This window comes from Heteronotia binoei, chromosome 2 (genome assembly GCF_032191835.1).
Source record: "Heteronotia binoei isolate CCM8104 ecotype False Entrance Well chromosome 2, APGP_CSIRO_Hbin_v1, whole genome shotgun sequence".
Classification (NCBI taxonomy): domain Eukaryota; kingdom Metazoa; phylum Chordata; class Lepidosauria; order Squamata; family Gekkonidae; genus Heteronotia; species Heteronotia binoei.
The window spans coordinates 78,991,430-79,008,037 of record NC_083224.1 but is presented as its reverse complement, the minus strand read 5'-3'; the positions used below and the strand labels follow the sequence as shown (position 1 = coordinate 79,008,037).

The 16,608-nt window shown below is 41.1% G+C and overlaps 1 protein-coding gene across 5 annotated transcripts in view; it reads left to right on the top strand.

The window, feature by feature from the left end:
- ATP2B4 (ATPase plasma membrane Ca2+ transporting 4) overlaps nucleotides 1-16,608 on the top strand; it is a 245,815-nt gene that overhangs the window by 222,371 nt on the left and 6,836 nt on the right. For 2 of the 5 annotated variants that reach the window (XM_060231401.1, XM_060231400.1), the window contains 4 exons: nucleotides 349-560; nucleotides 2,222-2,329; nucleotides 3,287-3,469; nucleotides 8,939-9,131. In XM_060231401.1, the coding sequence (XP_060087384.1) occupies nucleotides 349-560; nucleotides 2,222-2,329; nucleotides 3,287-3,469; nucleotides 8,939-9,131 (696 nt within the window). The remainder of the gene's footprint in view (nucleotides 1-348; nucleotides 561-2,221; nucleotides 2,330-3,286; nucleotides 3,470-8,938; nucleotides 9,132-16,608) is intronic. The other 3 variants (XM_060231399.1, XM_060231398.1, XM_060231402.1) reach the window with 2 other exon arrangements.

Genomic DNA, 16,608 nt, shown 5'->3' with positions numbered 1-16,608 from the left:
GATTGTCTAGCTTGATTCTGTGGTTGAGACAGTCCAGCATTACAATTTCTTTTCCATATATAGACTAACATCACTTGGCCAGGTTTGTCCCCCATGCAGACTTGAGGGCTAGAAATTATACTTGGTTGTTTCAGAATGAAAGCAGCAATTTTCAAGAAGCCAAGCTCAGTGCCAAAGATAAGATTTTGTATTGATCGATGGAGTGCCAAGGTACTTGATGTAATCTCTGGTTTAGGTTGTGCCCTATAGTATTGTAGTGTAATCACATCACAAATTATAGAGCTTTCAGACTATACCTGTAGTTTAAAAGGAATATTTTATTTTCTCTTGAAACTCTTTTCTTGATAGGTGAGAAGTTTTTTGATATTGACAGTGGTCGGAATGTTCCACTCCATTCACCGCCTACTGAGCACTACACCATCGTCTTCAATACTTTTGTCATGATGCAGCTTTTCAATGAGATTAATGCTCGTAAAATCCATGGCGAGAGGAATGTCTTTGAGGCCATTTTCCGCAATCCTATCTTCTGTACAGTGGTGCTGGGAACCTTTGTTGCCCAGGTAAATAGAATAAGTTCCAAGTGGGATAAGGAACCTTAAGACAAAACTTGACGGACATTGTTGACTGTGGAAGGGACAGCTACTTGAAGTTCTTGTCAGAGTCATGTTTCTTCCAGTTATCTTGATCAAGTGCTATAGCTCCCCATAGAGTTGATAGCACCTGCTACCTCACATGGGGAACAGGATAAAGTACTTGGTAGAGGAAATTGCATGTCAGTATAATTTTGCAGGAAATTTTGTGGTTTGATAAGAGTTAGATGAAATGTTCTCATTGCAACTTATCTGTCTCCTGGTTATGAAAGTTGTCTAGCATTTTTACTTGTGCAACTTCTTGTGTACCCTAGCCTGTAGAATCCATATATGTTTCTGCCCAGGGTCTTAATTTTTTGTCATCTTGTCAGATTAATTACATTTTCAGAAGCTCAGATACAGTTATCTCCATGTGAAATACTTGAGAAATACCTGGGCACATAATGCAGGCATTTTTGTTCCACTAAAATCCCTTCTTTGTGTGACACTAGTGGTGGATTCTTTTATATATATATTTAATCTACTAATTACTGTATTTAATCTACTAATTGTGCCTAGGTTAATTCAGTGCTTTGCAGCTCAACTGTGAATTGACACACAAGTCTGATGGTGTGGATCCATGTTATGGGTACAGGGACATGTCCAAATCACTAATATTGCCACTTTTTGGTGATACTCAGTAGCTCAGAGGTTTTTTGTAGGTTTTTTTGTGTGTCTGCACCTGAAAGTCAGGTCAACCTCTGGTGATTGAACCCTGTTGGGTCCTGGAGGATATTCAGAGAGGTGGCTGAATAAAACCTACCGCTGTCCTCCTGACTAAATATTCTGAAGAGGTCTCCCATCCAAGTACTAACCAGAGTTGACCCTGCTTAGTTTCTGAGATCTGACAAGATTGGGCTTGCCTGGGCTCTCCAGGTCAGGCCTCAGTAGCTCATATTGACATCATCAGATATCTGTGTTAGTGAGTGGCAGGGGTAAATTTCATCTGGGAGTTGCACATAGGACTCTACCCTTATTTGAAAAGTATTGTTACCTATGTATTGATGCAAGTTTTCTTTGCAGTTTTAAAGTACCAAAGGAATCTCTCTCATGAAATACAAGAGGTAGGAGATCTTCTCGGCCAGTTCTGGAAAAATGACTTGTATCTGCCTTTTTCCCCCTGTCCAAAACGCCTGTACAAATCCAGAAAACCAGAACTGACTTGCAAGCAGGTGCCTTAGATTGTGATACTCAGTGGCTTGGGAGCAGAGTCACCTGTGGCTCTTCTGAGTATTGTTCTACAGTGTCTGCCACATGTTTTTAAAAAGTGGGTAAGATTCTTGCCTAGTAGGGCTTATAGTTGGTAGTAGTTTACAGAGGAATGGATAAGCTGCAAGCCTCCCTGAAGTGAAGGTCTCCTGCCAGAGATGGGAGTAAATATGACTCTTTTGGTTGATGTTAATTGCAAATGTGGCTCTCCTGAAACATCGGTGTGAATACCACAGACTTAGATGGTTGGTTTGCCTGGTAATATGCCTGATACCTAGAAGCAGTATGTAATATGAGCTATTTTGCAGCATAATGATTCTTTCTATAATTGCACTTACTTAATAACGCCTGTTTTTGCTGTACTTTTTTTTCTTGTGCTGCAGATCATCATTGTGGAATTTGGTGGAAAGCCATTCAGCTGTTCAGGGCTTACTTTGAGTCAGTGGTTCTGGTGTATTTTCATTGGTGTTGGTGAACTGCTTTGGGGACAGGTGAGAGTTAAAGCAACTGATGTCATTATGTGATACAGTTAATTGGAGATATGGGAGTGTAGTTAACTTCCTTTCTCTATCAAGAAATCTTGAACTTTCTGGTGCCTTGACTAAGTCCCCTCCCATCTCTGCTCTCCTTTCCTATTTATAGAAAGCAATGTACATTTAATGAAGCATATGAATACGCCTTAGACTGAGTCAGACTGTTAGTCCGTCTAGTGCAGCATTGTTCTCTGACCAGCAGAGACTCTGTAAGGTCTTATGCAGAGGTCATTCCCAATCCTGCTACTCTTCAACTGGAACTGCCAGGGCCTGAAATGTTGACCTTCCATTTGCAAGGCCCACTGTGCTGTTGTGCCTCTCCCAGCTGTGTGACTGTAAAATCTGGTAGTGCTGTTAAGTTCCAGGGAGATGACTGAGATTCCTGCAGGATTCCAGTAATCTTGCCAAGTCTTTGGTGGTAATGTCCTATCTTAAAGAGTTTCAATTCTGTTCTTTCAGCTGATTAAAGTAGGCCAGCATGGGTAACTGTGGTAAGGTGACTCGTGGAATTTACTTTGAGAACAAAAAAAGATTCACATTACAATAACTTGGTTTTGTGAGAGCATGTTTAATTTAACAGGGTTGGGAGGATAATTACCATTTTAAAAAATCAGTTTTCTTTATATCATTCTCTAAAACAAATTGTCTCTCTTTCCATTCCTTACTTGCCTCCATTCTGAAGACAAAATCCAGATATTGTAACAGTCATCTTGTTAGTTGCTATAAGCAATATGATTTATTGTAGAACTACCTTGATGGGATGTTATGGGTCAAAAGAATGGGTAGTACAATATCGTAAAGATTAAATAAATAAAATTAAAAAGTGGTGATACCTGGGACCTGGCATGCAGAAATAAGAACATGCAAACTGCAGAGCAGGAAATAATTAATTTAGACTATACCTTGTCTCTGCAGGTGATTTGCACTGTTCCAACCAGCCAGCTGAAGTTCCTGAAGGAGGCAGGACATGGCATTACCAAGGAGGATATTCCAGAGGAAGAACTGCCAGAGGGTCTAGATGAGATTGACCATGCTGAAATGGAGCTCAGACGGGGACAAATCCTGTGGTTCCGGGGCCTCAACAGAATACAGACTCAGGTATAGTGCTGAGACCTTCTTTGCTAGGAACTTGTCTTCCATGTTCTACTTGCAGCTCTTAGCAATATTATGCCTTAATCAGATTCCAGCTCTATTAGCTCAGGGCTGCATGTCTAGAGATGGATGAGCAATCATCTACATGACCCAAACCAGCAATATTGGTGGAAGTGCAGTTGGATATCCCATTGAAGCTTCCCTCCTGGCCAAGCCTCTGAGGCAGCCTTAGTAAAGGCAGCCTTACTATCCCAGCAAAAGATAGACTATTTAATGCTAACCCTTGCCACTGTTATGCAAAAAAAAAATACTAGGGGTCTAGGTTTAAACAAAATTAGAATTTATTTTCATGCAGTGTGCATGGAATCACTCTGGATTTCATGGTTTGCCTCCAAGCACATGAAGCCCTATGAAGCATTCCAAGGTGAATTTAATTGCTGTGGCTTATTTTAGTCTTTGCTATCCACTTGAATTGGTGGTTCTTTAGAATAAACTGCTGCTTAATGAGAGGATGACCCCAAAAGGGAAGAATAAATAGTTCAAAAGGAAAGAGGGCTGTATTCGTTACAGTCTACGGGCCCAGGCTGTTGGCACAAGGTTTGTTCTTTATGTAAGAATAAGTACACAGGTAGGAACATCAGATTATACAAATACATTGAGTCAGTTTATTTAGATGACTTTATTCTGAAGAATAAAAATGAAGTACTTATTTATTTACTCACTTCATTAATGCCTCATCTTTCTCTCCAGTGGGAACCCAAAGTGGCATGCATCATTCTCCTCTCCTGCATGTTATCCTCACAACCTGTGAAGCTGGTTAAGTTGACAGAGTATGTCTGACTCAAGGTCTCTCAGCAAGCTTCCATAGCAGAGTAGGGCTTTGGACATAGATCTCCATTATACCAAACTATGCCATGATATCATACAGGACAGCTTTCTTAAGGTACATGACCTTTTGCTCCATAGATGATAAACTGTTCAACAACAACTGTTCACCGGACACACGCATGAAACTGTCTGTGCAAGTCCAATGACTTACCAGAATATCCAGATTCCTGTCTGGCAGATGGTTTTTATTGATAATCTAAGGCCCTTTGCGCAACCTAACAAATTTATTTTATAAAAACAGGCTCTTATGAAGCACCCGTCCATGTATGACACATGTCCTCTACCTTTCTTAGATTCCTGCGCTAGTCTTTCAGATGAACAGTAAACAAGCTTAACGTCTTGTTCTTCCCTTTTTGTGCCATCCTGTCTTCAAGACATAGTGCATAGTTCCATAGGATGTGAGCCATAGCAATGTCAGTATTTAAGGATCTCTCCAATGTCCTGAAGCTCAGCTTCTCACAAAGTATAAGGGAAATCAATACTTCTGCTTCAGATTTTGTCTTAACAAGGTTTTCAGGCAGTCCAGAGTGACTGGTTTTCTCAAGGTCCTGGTGTAATAACTCCATGCACTCAGAAGTCACCAGTCCTAACTGCCTTTTGCTTTCTTATTCTTGTCGGCTAAGGTCAATGGTGAGACTTTCTGGTGGCATCTGGTTGTTTCATGGCAGTTGTTATTTGCTGGGGTTTTGGGATAAAACCTTTAAATAAATTCTTCCAGTTTTAAAATTTAACAGACTGATGACATTTCCCATCAAGGTTTAGAGACCTTTTTTAATTCCAGAATGAAAATGATCCCAAGGGGAGAGAGAAATATGAACCCAGTTTGTGTGAAGTCCATTTTCCCAGCACACAAGAGATGCTGATGCTTGATTATGCCATTGTTATAAGCAGGGATGCTGGACCACCTGCCAGTTCCACTCCCATTTGCCAGTGGTGATCAGACAGGTTATTGATTAGTGGGCTATTTGCAGCCTGTTCACAGGAACAGGTTGTTTGGAAGCTGTTTAAAATCTCCTACCAAGAAACTTGCTCTGTAACAGTAAAGGTTTTTTAGGAGAAGAAAATCCAGAGCAAACTGCCAACTAATCATGGGGATCAGCTGAAAGTCAGGTTCTTCTGATTTCCCATCATGGAAACTTTTCTGCCTCCCCTACTTACTAAGATGAAGCAGATGAGGTGAGGAATCAGAAACCCAGCTGATTTCCTTTCTCTTTTCCTCACTCCAAGCTGTAGAGAAAAGGAGATCTTGGTCCTCAACACCCCAAGCTCTCAGTTTGGCAGGCATGGGTGGGGAGGAAAAAAAACAGATTGTTGGCTGCATAGGAAAGGAACAATTTGCTTGGGTTAAAGAAGAAAAGAAAAATGATCTTTTCTCATCTCCCTGTTACAGTGAGAAGATCAATAGCTTATTGCTTATGATCTTCATCTTCACTGTGTAGCTAGTTTCTAGGAGAGAGGGAAGGAATCAGAAGCCCGTTTCCAGCTGATGCCTCATCAGCAGAGAGTCAGTTTCTGATTTCCTCCAAAGCTTTTCTGTGTCCCCACACAGCAGGGCTGGGATTCAAGGAACTGCTAGGAAATCAGAACCCAATCAGTTATGACTCAACTTCTGGCTAACAGGCAGTGGCAACATTATTTGGCAGCTAATTGAATTGCTCACTGCAAGCTGAATATATTCTTGTTCAGTCTCATTTTGAGCATCAAAAGGATATGGTTGACTGCCAAATGGGGTTGCTGCACAACTTGTAGCACCCCAAGTTATAAAATGCTTTATGAGCTACCCGAGAACATAGAATGCTGCTTAACCACTCTGTAACTTTATTAGTCTTCTTTCCCATTCCACCTGATTCTAGGTGAGGAGATACTAACTTGATCCTTCTTTTATTTATACCTGCCATAACTAGACATGCTGAACTACATCCTGTAAAACCAGCATATAGTATATCCCAGCCGCTAGGAGAGAGGTGGATTTGGATGATAGTCTTAAAAAATCAGGGAATATCTGGCAGGTTGAGAATAGAAAAGCACTGGGTCTGTGGGATGGAAGCCTTGTTAGTGCTAAGTCATGACTCTCCTTGCCTTTTACCATGTATAAGATAAAAACATAGAACTTTATTATTATTGTGGTCCAGAATGCTTGCCCCATGGCAGACACAAGGTCCTAAATGAGGGAAAATGGCCTCAGAAGAATGCCTGCATGGAACTTAGACATGAGTGCTTTTTAGATATGGGAATTGTAATTTCTGCCACTTTAGGGGTGGTTGCTTGTACTACACATGGTGAAATATTCTGCTCCATGTACACAGTCATGTACCAAGAATACAAACTAAAGAATATGAATTCAATGGAGGCTTCACATGGCATGCAATTAAAAGCAAGGTATGGTTGTTGCATCGAGAGCCTTGTTAAACCCTGGTGCTGATGTGCATCAGCTTGGCAAGACTGCCGTTGCATGTCTCTTGCTGTCTGGATGTATCACTGAGGTAGGTGATGGGTTCCAATATACAAAAAAAGACTCTGAGGATCAGAATTCATTCACACTGCTTACAGAGATGGATATATGTGGTTCCTTAAGCTGACCTTGTATGAAAAGCTTTAGAGGGAGAGCTATCCATTGTTAAGTGTGCTCCTCTATGTGTGGCAAAAGGTGGTAGGTATAACTAGACGTGATACAGTGGTGTAAAATTTCCCTCAGAAGCCCCTATTGAGCTAATAAAAAGAACTAAGTCATCATATCAAGTTTGCAAAAGACCTATTTCACTTGTGGAGCTTTGCATGTTCACTGAATGAACAGTGCTGTCTGCTATAGCAAACGCTATGCAAATGTGAGAAGGCTTCAGTTTGTCTGTTTTGTGAGTGTGATGTAAACCCAAGCAAATTAGCTTTGATCTTGGAAGTAAAAGCTCCTGGAATTACGTATTGCTCAGAAAAGTGCCCTGTATATGTGTCTCTTCAGGGAAAACAGTGGGGGACTCTTTGGTATTTCTTGCATGATTAAGTACAGAAACAATTTGTTTTGGGAAATGAAAACTGCAGCCCTTTTCTTCTTAGCAAGGGCCCTTTGCAGCTGATACCAAATGTCTTGCCAGAGAAGCAGGAAGCTTGTACCAAATCCAGCAGTTTTTCCCATGCTTTCCAGGGACAGTGAAGAGAACACTCTGCAATTGTGGTATCTCTGCATGCCTCTGTGCCCTTTCTGCTTTGTGATGAATTGACAAATTGCAGCTGCCATTAGCTTCAGCTTGGTTGTTTAGTGACTGTTTGTCTTCTCTTGGCCAAACAAGTGCACCTCATGTGATTTCTGGCCTGGTCCTTGGAGAGAAGCTCAGCACATGGCAACCTCTGTTAGATTGTGTGGCTACGCCTCTTGGTATCCCTTGGAGCCGAGCAACTGGAAACACACTAGTTATCCCACTGAAGTTTCTAGACTGTACTTTTGTGGCATCTCTATCGCTTATGGGCACACCTTCTCAATCTGCCCACTGAGCTTGCAGAGTGCTTTTCTACCAGATTGCTGCCTCTCACTCACTTTCTCACCCCACACATTTCTGATCATAGGATTTGACTACCCTGGCTAAGCATGCATACTTAATGAAACCCCAGTGGTCTGCTACTTCACTTTAGAACAGCATCAGGAGGGGGTGACTTGCAGCAGCAAATGGCAAAAGAGGGGATGCTTTTATCTGTTAAGCTCCACATTCCAGGCATGTGGTTGCCCCCACACATTACAGACCTGGAATTTGGCAACAGAAGAAATGGCTTTGCCAAACTTGCAATGGAAAAGTAGTGGTTCCACTGCACTGCTATACATTGTCCCCAACCTGATCCTGTTTGCAATTAAGGATGGGAATGGATGTACCTTACACATCCATATGTGGTTTGAGTAAGCATTTGGGTTTACAGTGCAATTCTAAATTACACTTTCCTAGATCAACTGAAATCAATGGACTTAGATTTAACTCTGATCAGGACTGCACTTTAAACCAGACACTAGATCTAGTTCTGTGTTTAAACATTTATTTGGTGCCATTTTTTAAATAATCATTCCAGTTGTGTTTTTAAACAAAACCTGAAATGTTTCTGTGGCGAAAATGGGGGATGAGTAGCTTCATTATTATTATTTCAAGGGCCAGCCAGTCAACATTTTGCACAGCCTGCTGCTACTGGAAAAGGGGAGAACAGGTTGCTGCGGAATTCTGTTTGGACATTGTTAATGTCTGTTCTAAAAGAGATGAGTGCAGATCCAAACAATGCTCGTCTGTTTTACTCAAAGTAGCAGGCCATGAGGGTTTCTTTGCACATTTTACATATGCTGTGCAGTAAACATGCACTTGCTGAGAAACAAGAATAATTGGGGACAAGAAGATTAAAAGGCTTGGAAACTCAATGCCCAGCACCACTACCTGTGGATTAACTGCTGAACTTGTATATGGGAATGTATGGGTTTTTTTCCTCTTTCCCATCCTACTTTGCCCCTTATTTGTATCTGTATCCTTTGTCTACCCTAGCCTTCCCGTTCCTCTCTCCCAGTTCCTTTTCCTCTTTTGACTGTGGGACAAAGCTATCTCACTCTCTGATTCTTTGCAGATGGACGTAGTTTACACATTCCAGACCGGCGCCTCCTCTTTACAGGGAGCCCTCAGGAGACAGCCTTCCATCGTGAGCCAACACCACGATGTAAAAAATGTTTCTAGCCCAACCCATGTAGCTCTTTCCTCCGTCAATTCCACTCCCACCACTTCTGCTGCTGCTGCTGCTGCTGCATCTCCTCCTGCGGGCAGTGAGTGATAGTCTATTCAATGCATGACTTCCTAATATCCACCAAAGGGCACTCGCACAGACCTAACCAAACCTGTTCTCTTTCCCTTTTCTTTTAACCCATAACTTGATTTATGGTTTCTTGTCTTGAGAATTGGGAGGAGGAAATATAAGGGGGGGGGGGACAAACTGAGTATACATACAACCTTTTTTAAAGCACTTGCATTTTTAACTTTGTTTTAAAATTCCTTCTGGTTCTTTTTGTCTCTTCTTCTCTGTTGCAATCTTTATCTTTCTCCTCCTTGCAGGACTGAACTGTCATTCCCATATTCCCACAGGGGCACAAAATGTTTGATGCTGTTATTAGAGGGGAAATGGAAGGTATGATGGCCACTGATAAATATGAAAGTGGAAGAAATGCCTCTGTCAAAAGTGCAGATTTTCTATGTGAAGCACTTAAATTCTGTAAAATAATATTTGTTATCTGGGAGGCAGTTTTTCTCCTTGGTGGGTATTTGCAAGCCAGAGGCTGTGATCCTGTGCAGTAAACCCCACTGAAACTAATTAATTTTGGTTTTTGAGTAAACATACATAGGATCAGGCCAACAGAGTAACATTTCTGAACACTTGTCTTAGAGCAGTCCTTGATTGATTTGTAGAATTACAACTTGATTCGCCTTTTGGCTCAGACCAGCAGTCTGCGTAAAAGGCTGTAGTGCGAAACATACATGTTCATATATGTTGAACATATGTGAACACATGAAGCTGCCTTATACTGGATCAGACTTTTGGTCTGTTTATGTCAGTGTTGTCTATTCTGTGTAAGCGGCTCTCCACAGAAGAGGCTCTTTTCTAATAGCTGCCTCCCAAGATCCTTTAACTGAAGATGGTAGGAGATTGACCCTAAGTGCCCTCTGTTTGCTAAACATGTGGTGCACCAATGGGTTATATCCCATCCTCCTAGGGTAGTACTTGTTTGTATATTGGTATAAGATGCTGGAATTCAGTCTGTAATAGGACGAAAGCCATCCTTAAGGAGCTTATTTTCCATGTAAAGAATGTGCAAAGCTGCAATACAAAAATACTCCTAAGGCTCTTGCTTATTAAGAAAAAAAGAATAGTCAAAACAGGAATTATGACCAGATTGGTAGTATAGTAACGATTTGTCCCAACCAAAGAAAAGTAATTTCCTACATCTGTTGCCTGAGATCCTGTAACAGGAGATGTCAGGGATTTGATTTAGAACTGCGGCATGCAAATCCTATGCTCTGGCACAGAACACTTCCCATTAAAATGTACGGTCTTTAAAGTCAGAATACTGGTTTGCAAAACATCGTGCTTTGTGAGAATTAGGTTCCTAGGCCAGATTTAAGTGCTTTCTTGAACTTGGGAGTACAATGACTCCTAAGCATTGTGGTCTGCTTCCAGTGAAAAATGAGCCATGCATGTTTGCTCAAAATTGGATAGTTTAGCTGGCTAGCAGTCTGTTATATAGATATGCAGACTTCAGCATTACAGTCACATGTGGAGATAATGTACAAAAATAGTGGCAGGTGAAAAGAAAGTCTGAAGAATAACATGTAGAACAATTTTTTAACCAATGTTTCTTGTTTTATTTGGGATTGCCACTTAAATCTACAAGGACATGGCAATCAATTATGTGTGTTGCCATGCTATAAAAATAAGAGAGGCTTCTTCTACAGAAAATGAAATTAATTCTTCGCATCTAGAGTCATACATTTGAGATCCTGACTACTGATTTGTTCTCAGAAAAGTTAAGAAACACTGTCCAACACAGTGGCACTGCTACTTGTTTAATCTGCCTTCTTTGTGGGCCCCTTTTTCAAGCACTATCATTTAGTACTTAGACTATACTGTAATTTGATTTTTTTTATGCATATACCCAGAGTGTGTGAAGGAGTGCAGCTGTCAAATGTCAGTATAACAGTTTATCAGAAGAAATGTGTTCAGGTTTTTACTGTTTCCCTAGTATTGTTTACTGTTTCCCCAGTATATTTAGCCAAGAATATCACACTGCACTGGTTTATTAATTTTTTATTTTATTGGTGGATGAGGTAGGAAAAAGGGAGCATATTATTTGAGTGAATAGGATGATTTCCCATCACATAATAATAGCATCAAAATTATGTTGTGTCTTTTTGGTCTTGCCCTATGCAGTTCTCTACTTCATTTTTTGCTATTCTATAAAGATACCTTTCTGCCCCTCTCTCTTTCTCTCTCAATACCTGGTGGAAAGTTCTACAGTGTTAAAATTTCACCAGTCCCATGTGCTGTGTTCATAAGGACTGATTGATTAGAAAAGGAAGACTTCATGAATGAATTGGGGGGAGGAGGTATCATGATACTGGCTTTGTTCAGCCACATGATTTCCTAATTGTATACCTTAGAAAGGATTCTTCTGGGAAAGGAGGTAAGAGTGGAAATGAACTATGACATAGAATTACGAAGTAATAAACTTCTGGATTGGATCCCTAGAAGCATTTCTGCAGGTGCAAGGATTTCACTTTCAGAGCACGATTTTCCTGCCTCCCTCTCCTGCAGGGGCGTGAAATGCAGCACTTTGAGCTGCCATAGGAAGGGAGAAACAGAAAATTACACTGCATAAGCAGAAATGCTAGTTAAAATCCAAACCAATGAGTGTCCTCTTCTGCTCAAAGGAATAGAAAGTGCAGGGCCTGGAGCAGCTGTACCTTAGCTATGACCCTCTCCTCATTCAGCCCCCCCCCCCCCCCCAGTAAGCTTGATGGCTAAGTGGAGATATGAACCTGCGTCTCCCTAGTTTAAGTCCAAAACTCTGTCCAAACTGGCTTTCTGCATGAGCTGAGAATAGGTCCCACAGCACATCTAGCTCTCCCCCATGTTTGCACACTGCAATGGAATTTTAGTTGTGGTTAGCCAATTATTTTTTACCTCTCTGTTTATTGTAGAAGCACTCCAGGATTCCTTGCAATAGTTTGAAATGCTGTACACTCTGTCAAGGCACATAAGCAGTTTTGCCTTGATACACTAGTATAACCACTCAAGCAAGGTAGAATCCAGACAGACTGCAGTCTGTGGCTACAATACATGCTACAAGAATGGATTCTGTTTACAGTTCCCAGAGAAAATGAGTGTAAATCCAGAATTTCAGTTTTAAGTCCCCATAATGCTGGATTAACATTGTTAACTTTATAGCTTTTTAAAAAATCTGAATGTCTAAAGGAAGAGGAACTTGGGGGGGGGGTTAGGGAATGTTGAGAAGGTCATGAATCTCAACTTTTTAAAATAATAAAAAAAAATCATACTAGCCTACTCTTAGAATGTGTCTTCCATAAAAGAGAAGTTAACAGGAGCTACAGAAACGAACAATGCAAACATCCTTGTTCTGAGTGATTCAAAACCTAGAGCTTCCAATGTTGTTTACCATCATTGTTTTATCAACTCTAAAGGGTCCTTTTTATTGGTTTTGTACTGCCTTCATGAGCATAAAGTGTTTGGTTTGCATTCTTTCTTTCTTACCTTATATCAGGCAGTCATGTCCCAGGACTCCTTTGTTGCTTTTGCTAGAACCATTCACATTGTTCAGAAATACTTTTAGTTGTATTTATTTATTTAATAGCCTGCCGTTCCCCAAATGGGCTTTGAGCAGGTAACTACAATAATCAATAGCGTTAAAATAAGTTCATATAATACAACAATATAACAATCTAAAAATGAACTCCAATTCTGTAGATGGTGGTCGTTCCTTAGCATCACCCATCTTTTCAGCTGTAGAGTGTTTCTATAATTAAGATGCTGCTGATATACTCCATGCCAGAGTTGTAGAATTAGGCATATGTGGAGCCACTCTCTATATCTGTGGATCTTCCAGCACCATGTATCAGAGTTCACCAGCTTGTTGATTAAGACTCTTCTACAAGGTGAATTCCATACACTGGCCATACTGGGGGTTGCACCCTGCCCTACCTCTCAGGGCATTGCATGCCATGCTAACATTGACGGAATGATTTTATGGACAGCGTTATCATTCTATACAGCTTTCAGATAGTGCTTTGTACTTTATATCTCTGGGTATGCAGTATTCTGAAACCAAAGATTTCTTGCGTGTTTGTATTTTTTGCAGTGAATTGGGTTTTTAGTTTCAAAGCTGCTTCTGTTTTAGCTTTTTGGCCTTACAGTAACCAAATCTAATGTTGTCATCCAGTGAATCACATCAAGTATAAAATTACCTGCTAATATAACAAGAACTTGAACCGAGGTAAAACAGAACAGAATTCCTTTTTAGCAGTTGTTAAACGCAAGAGAATATGTTAAAGTGTGTTAGATGTATATGTATCTACTGGGCTTAGTGAATAAACCTACAACCAAGAGTGCCAAGAATTTTTTGGTAACTACTGTGGCTCTGGATACAACATCTGAGAGTCAGTGAAAGAAAAAAAGATGGCTAATGGTAGGATATGATAGAGACTTGTAAAATTCTATGTTTTTTTCTTCTCTCATAGTGCTAGAACTCTTATCTATAAAGCTTAGTGGCTGTAGACAAGACAGTTTGTATTTCTTCACACAGTGCAAGTTAGTTGGGTACAGTAATCTGCAGATACAAGGATCACAGCTCTTTCCCACATCCCTCTCACTCTCAGCAGTCCTTTCTAACCCGAAGAAAGTGATTAAGGAATAGCTACATGGGATGGGAGGCTGCAATGGGATGGAGAGAGCAATATCGCTCCCTTCATCTTCTACTATCAGCAGAGCTCCATGGATGGAAAAGGCATAAAGGGCGGTTTAGTTCTGTCCCCTTCCTCACTGCATAGCTGTGACTCCATGTGAGTCCCACAACCTCAGGAATAAGCTTTACTAGGGTTGGAAAGGACTGCTGGAATGGAGGAGCAATCACTATTGCAAAATGGGGTAACCATTAATTTCCAGAAGACGACGACGACTGCAGATTTATACCCTACCCTTCTCTCTGAATCAGAGACTCAGAGCGGCTTACAATCTCCCATATCTTTTCCCCCCACAACAAACACCCTGTGAGGTGGGTGGGGCTGAGAGGGCTCTCACAGCAGCTGCCCTTTCAAGAACAACTCCTGCAATAGCTATGGCTAACCCAAGGCCATTCCAACAGGTGCAAGTGGAGGAGTGGGGAATCAAACCTGGTCCTCCCAGATAAGAGTCCACACACTTAACCATTACACTAAACTGGCAGTTCTGTCAATAGGTATTAGCTAAGTTAGCTGAAATTAGCCTCCTTGTTCAGAGATAATATACCTCTGATTTCTGAATCCTGAGGATAGGCAATAGGAAATGGCAATTACCAGCATATTCATGAGTTTCCCAGGGGCATCTAATTCAGGGGTGTCAAACTCATTTGTTTTGAGGGCCAGATCTGACATAAATGAGACTTTGTTGGGCTGAGCCATGTTGGACCAGGCCGTATGTGTCCCTATTTAAGATTAGGTAGCAGAGATGTAAACTTTATAAAGGACACAGACAAACCCAGATTTAAAAAAAAACAAAACTTAAAAATTAAACATGTTTCAAACATTAGCACTCATTGGCCTTAAAGGCTTTTTCTTTGTATCTCTCCCATGGGATCCAGGGAATTAGACAAAGGAAGTTCTGGCTCTCTCCTTCCTTCCCCAGGGGCCAGGAGAGGGAGGAGCTTCAGCCAATAGAAGGAAGAGAGTCTTGGCTCAGTAGCTCTGCTGTGCAGCTGAGAGTGCCTGTCAAAGCAAGCTCTCCCTCCCCCCTTCCTCCCCAAGGGAGGAGCCTCAGCCAATTGAGAAAATAGAGACTTTGCTCTGTAGCTCCTATGCTATTTATTGAGCAAGCCTTGCAAAGCAAGCTGTTATGTAGAAGGAAGCAGATGACAGCCAATTGCTTGGAGGCCTGATAGGAACCCTCCAAGGGCCTGATTCAGCTCCTGGGCCTCATCTTTGACACCCCTAATCTAGTTGGCACATTGGAAGCTGAACTGAATTCTAAGACTGTTTCACCAAGATGTTTCTTTTGTGCTCAAAACCAATAATCTGGCTATTGAACTCAAAGCAGCAGAGTTTATTAAAAGGCCATGTTCTATCAAATAGAGTTTGTTGATGGACATTTTATCCCAGAAACACACCACCTTGTTCACTCTCCTATAGAGTTTATTTGACTATTTTGCACAGTCGATAATAAATGTTGGTGTGATGTTTGTTACAAAGTAATTATGAAATTTGTTCTGATGACAGCCATAATATACTATGAAGACCTGTACAAGCAAGGTAAACAATTGCACATGGAGTGCATGAAGAGTAATTGAACATGAGTGTATACGAAGGATTCATTTGTAATTCCTGTCATTTTCTGCAGATATTTCTAAAGTTTGAGGCAGGCTGCATCAAGAGGGCTGGCCTGAGCATCCTGAATCCAACATTCCTTCACCCGAAGTAAATATAATAGGAACTTCCCCAGCACACCTCAGAATTCAGTAAAACCCAAATAACATTGAGTTTGTTTGCAAGAAGTAATTTCAGTCTATTAGACACAGGTCCAAACTACACAATGAGATTTTAACAAGTGGGGTCCAGGGATTAGCTTTCCTTGCAGCCACTCACCACTGCCATCACTACTCCTAAGCTGTTTCAGCTCAGGAAAATGGTGTTTGAGTGAGGCAGGACTCCTTCTATCTCCCATGCTGTGGTCCTGCATTGAATTGGGCCCTCAGAGACTTTAAAAACTATTCCCTGGGCCCAGCTTACTAAAAACATGTCATGTAGTTTGGCCCTTAGTTTGTGACTCAAATGCCTCATTACAAAATGTTGACCTTGGAAATTTCTGGGCTCCATTCACAGATGTTTTGTGTAGCTTTTATCAGAATTATCCTTTATAGCTGGCCAGTTTGATTATGGAAACTCTGATTTCCAGTTCTCATCTACAGAATGGCATAAGGAAGCATTTGCAGCAGAAAAGCAGTGGGCAGGAGGGGGGTACACTTTCCCTGTGCGCTTTCCTCTAACAGTCCCCTTTCCCAGTTTAGCTTTCTTTGCAGCCAACAAACATTGTCTTGGATCCCTGGCTGGGAAGAAGAACTGAAGGGGAAAGATGGGTGGGTGGTTAATCGTTGTCTTTCTACCCATGACTTTTCTGTTGGACACTTTCCCTTCCCAGTGCTACTAGACAGAGAAGTGGAAACCAGTGTTTTGGTGCAAAAGGCTGGTGACATGCTGAGGTGTCCTTAGTGCAAGTTATTTTGCAACCCTATACCAAAGAATGGGCACTGCCAATGTTATTTTGAGGTCTGAGATTTTAAAAGGATTATGTATTAACCACAAAAATGTGAACATGTTAACTGCAGACTTCTTTTCCTTCTGATTGTAAAGATGTTCTTTTGCACTAAATATGAGCAGCTGGGTGCAAAAAGGGGAAATGGGGTTTTTTGTGTGTGTAAATACTATTTGGGCTTCACATTCAGTAATTTTTTAAAAGTGTCCAATTTTGTGCCAGATATGTATAAAATA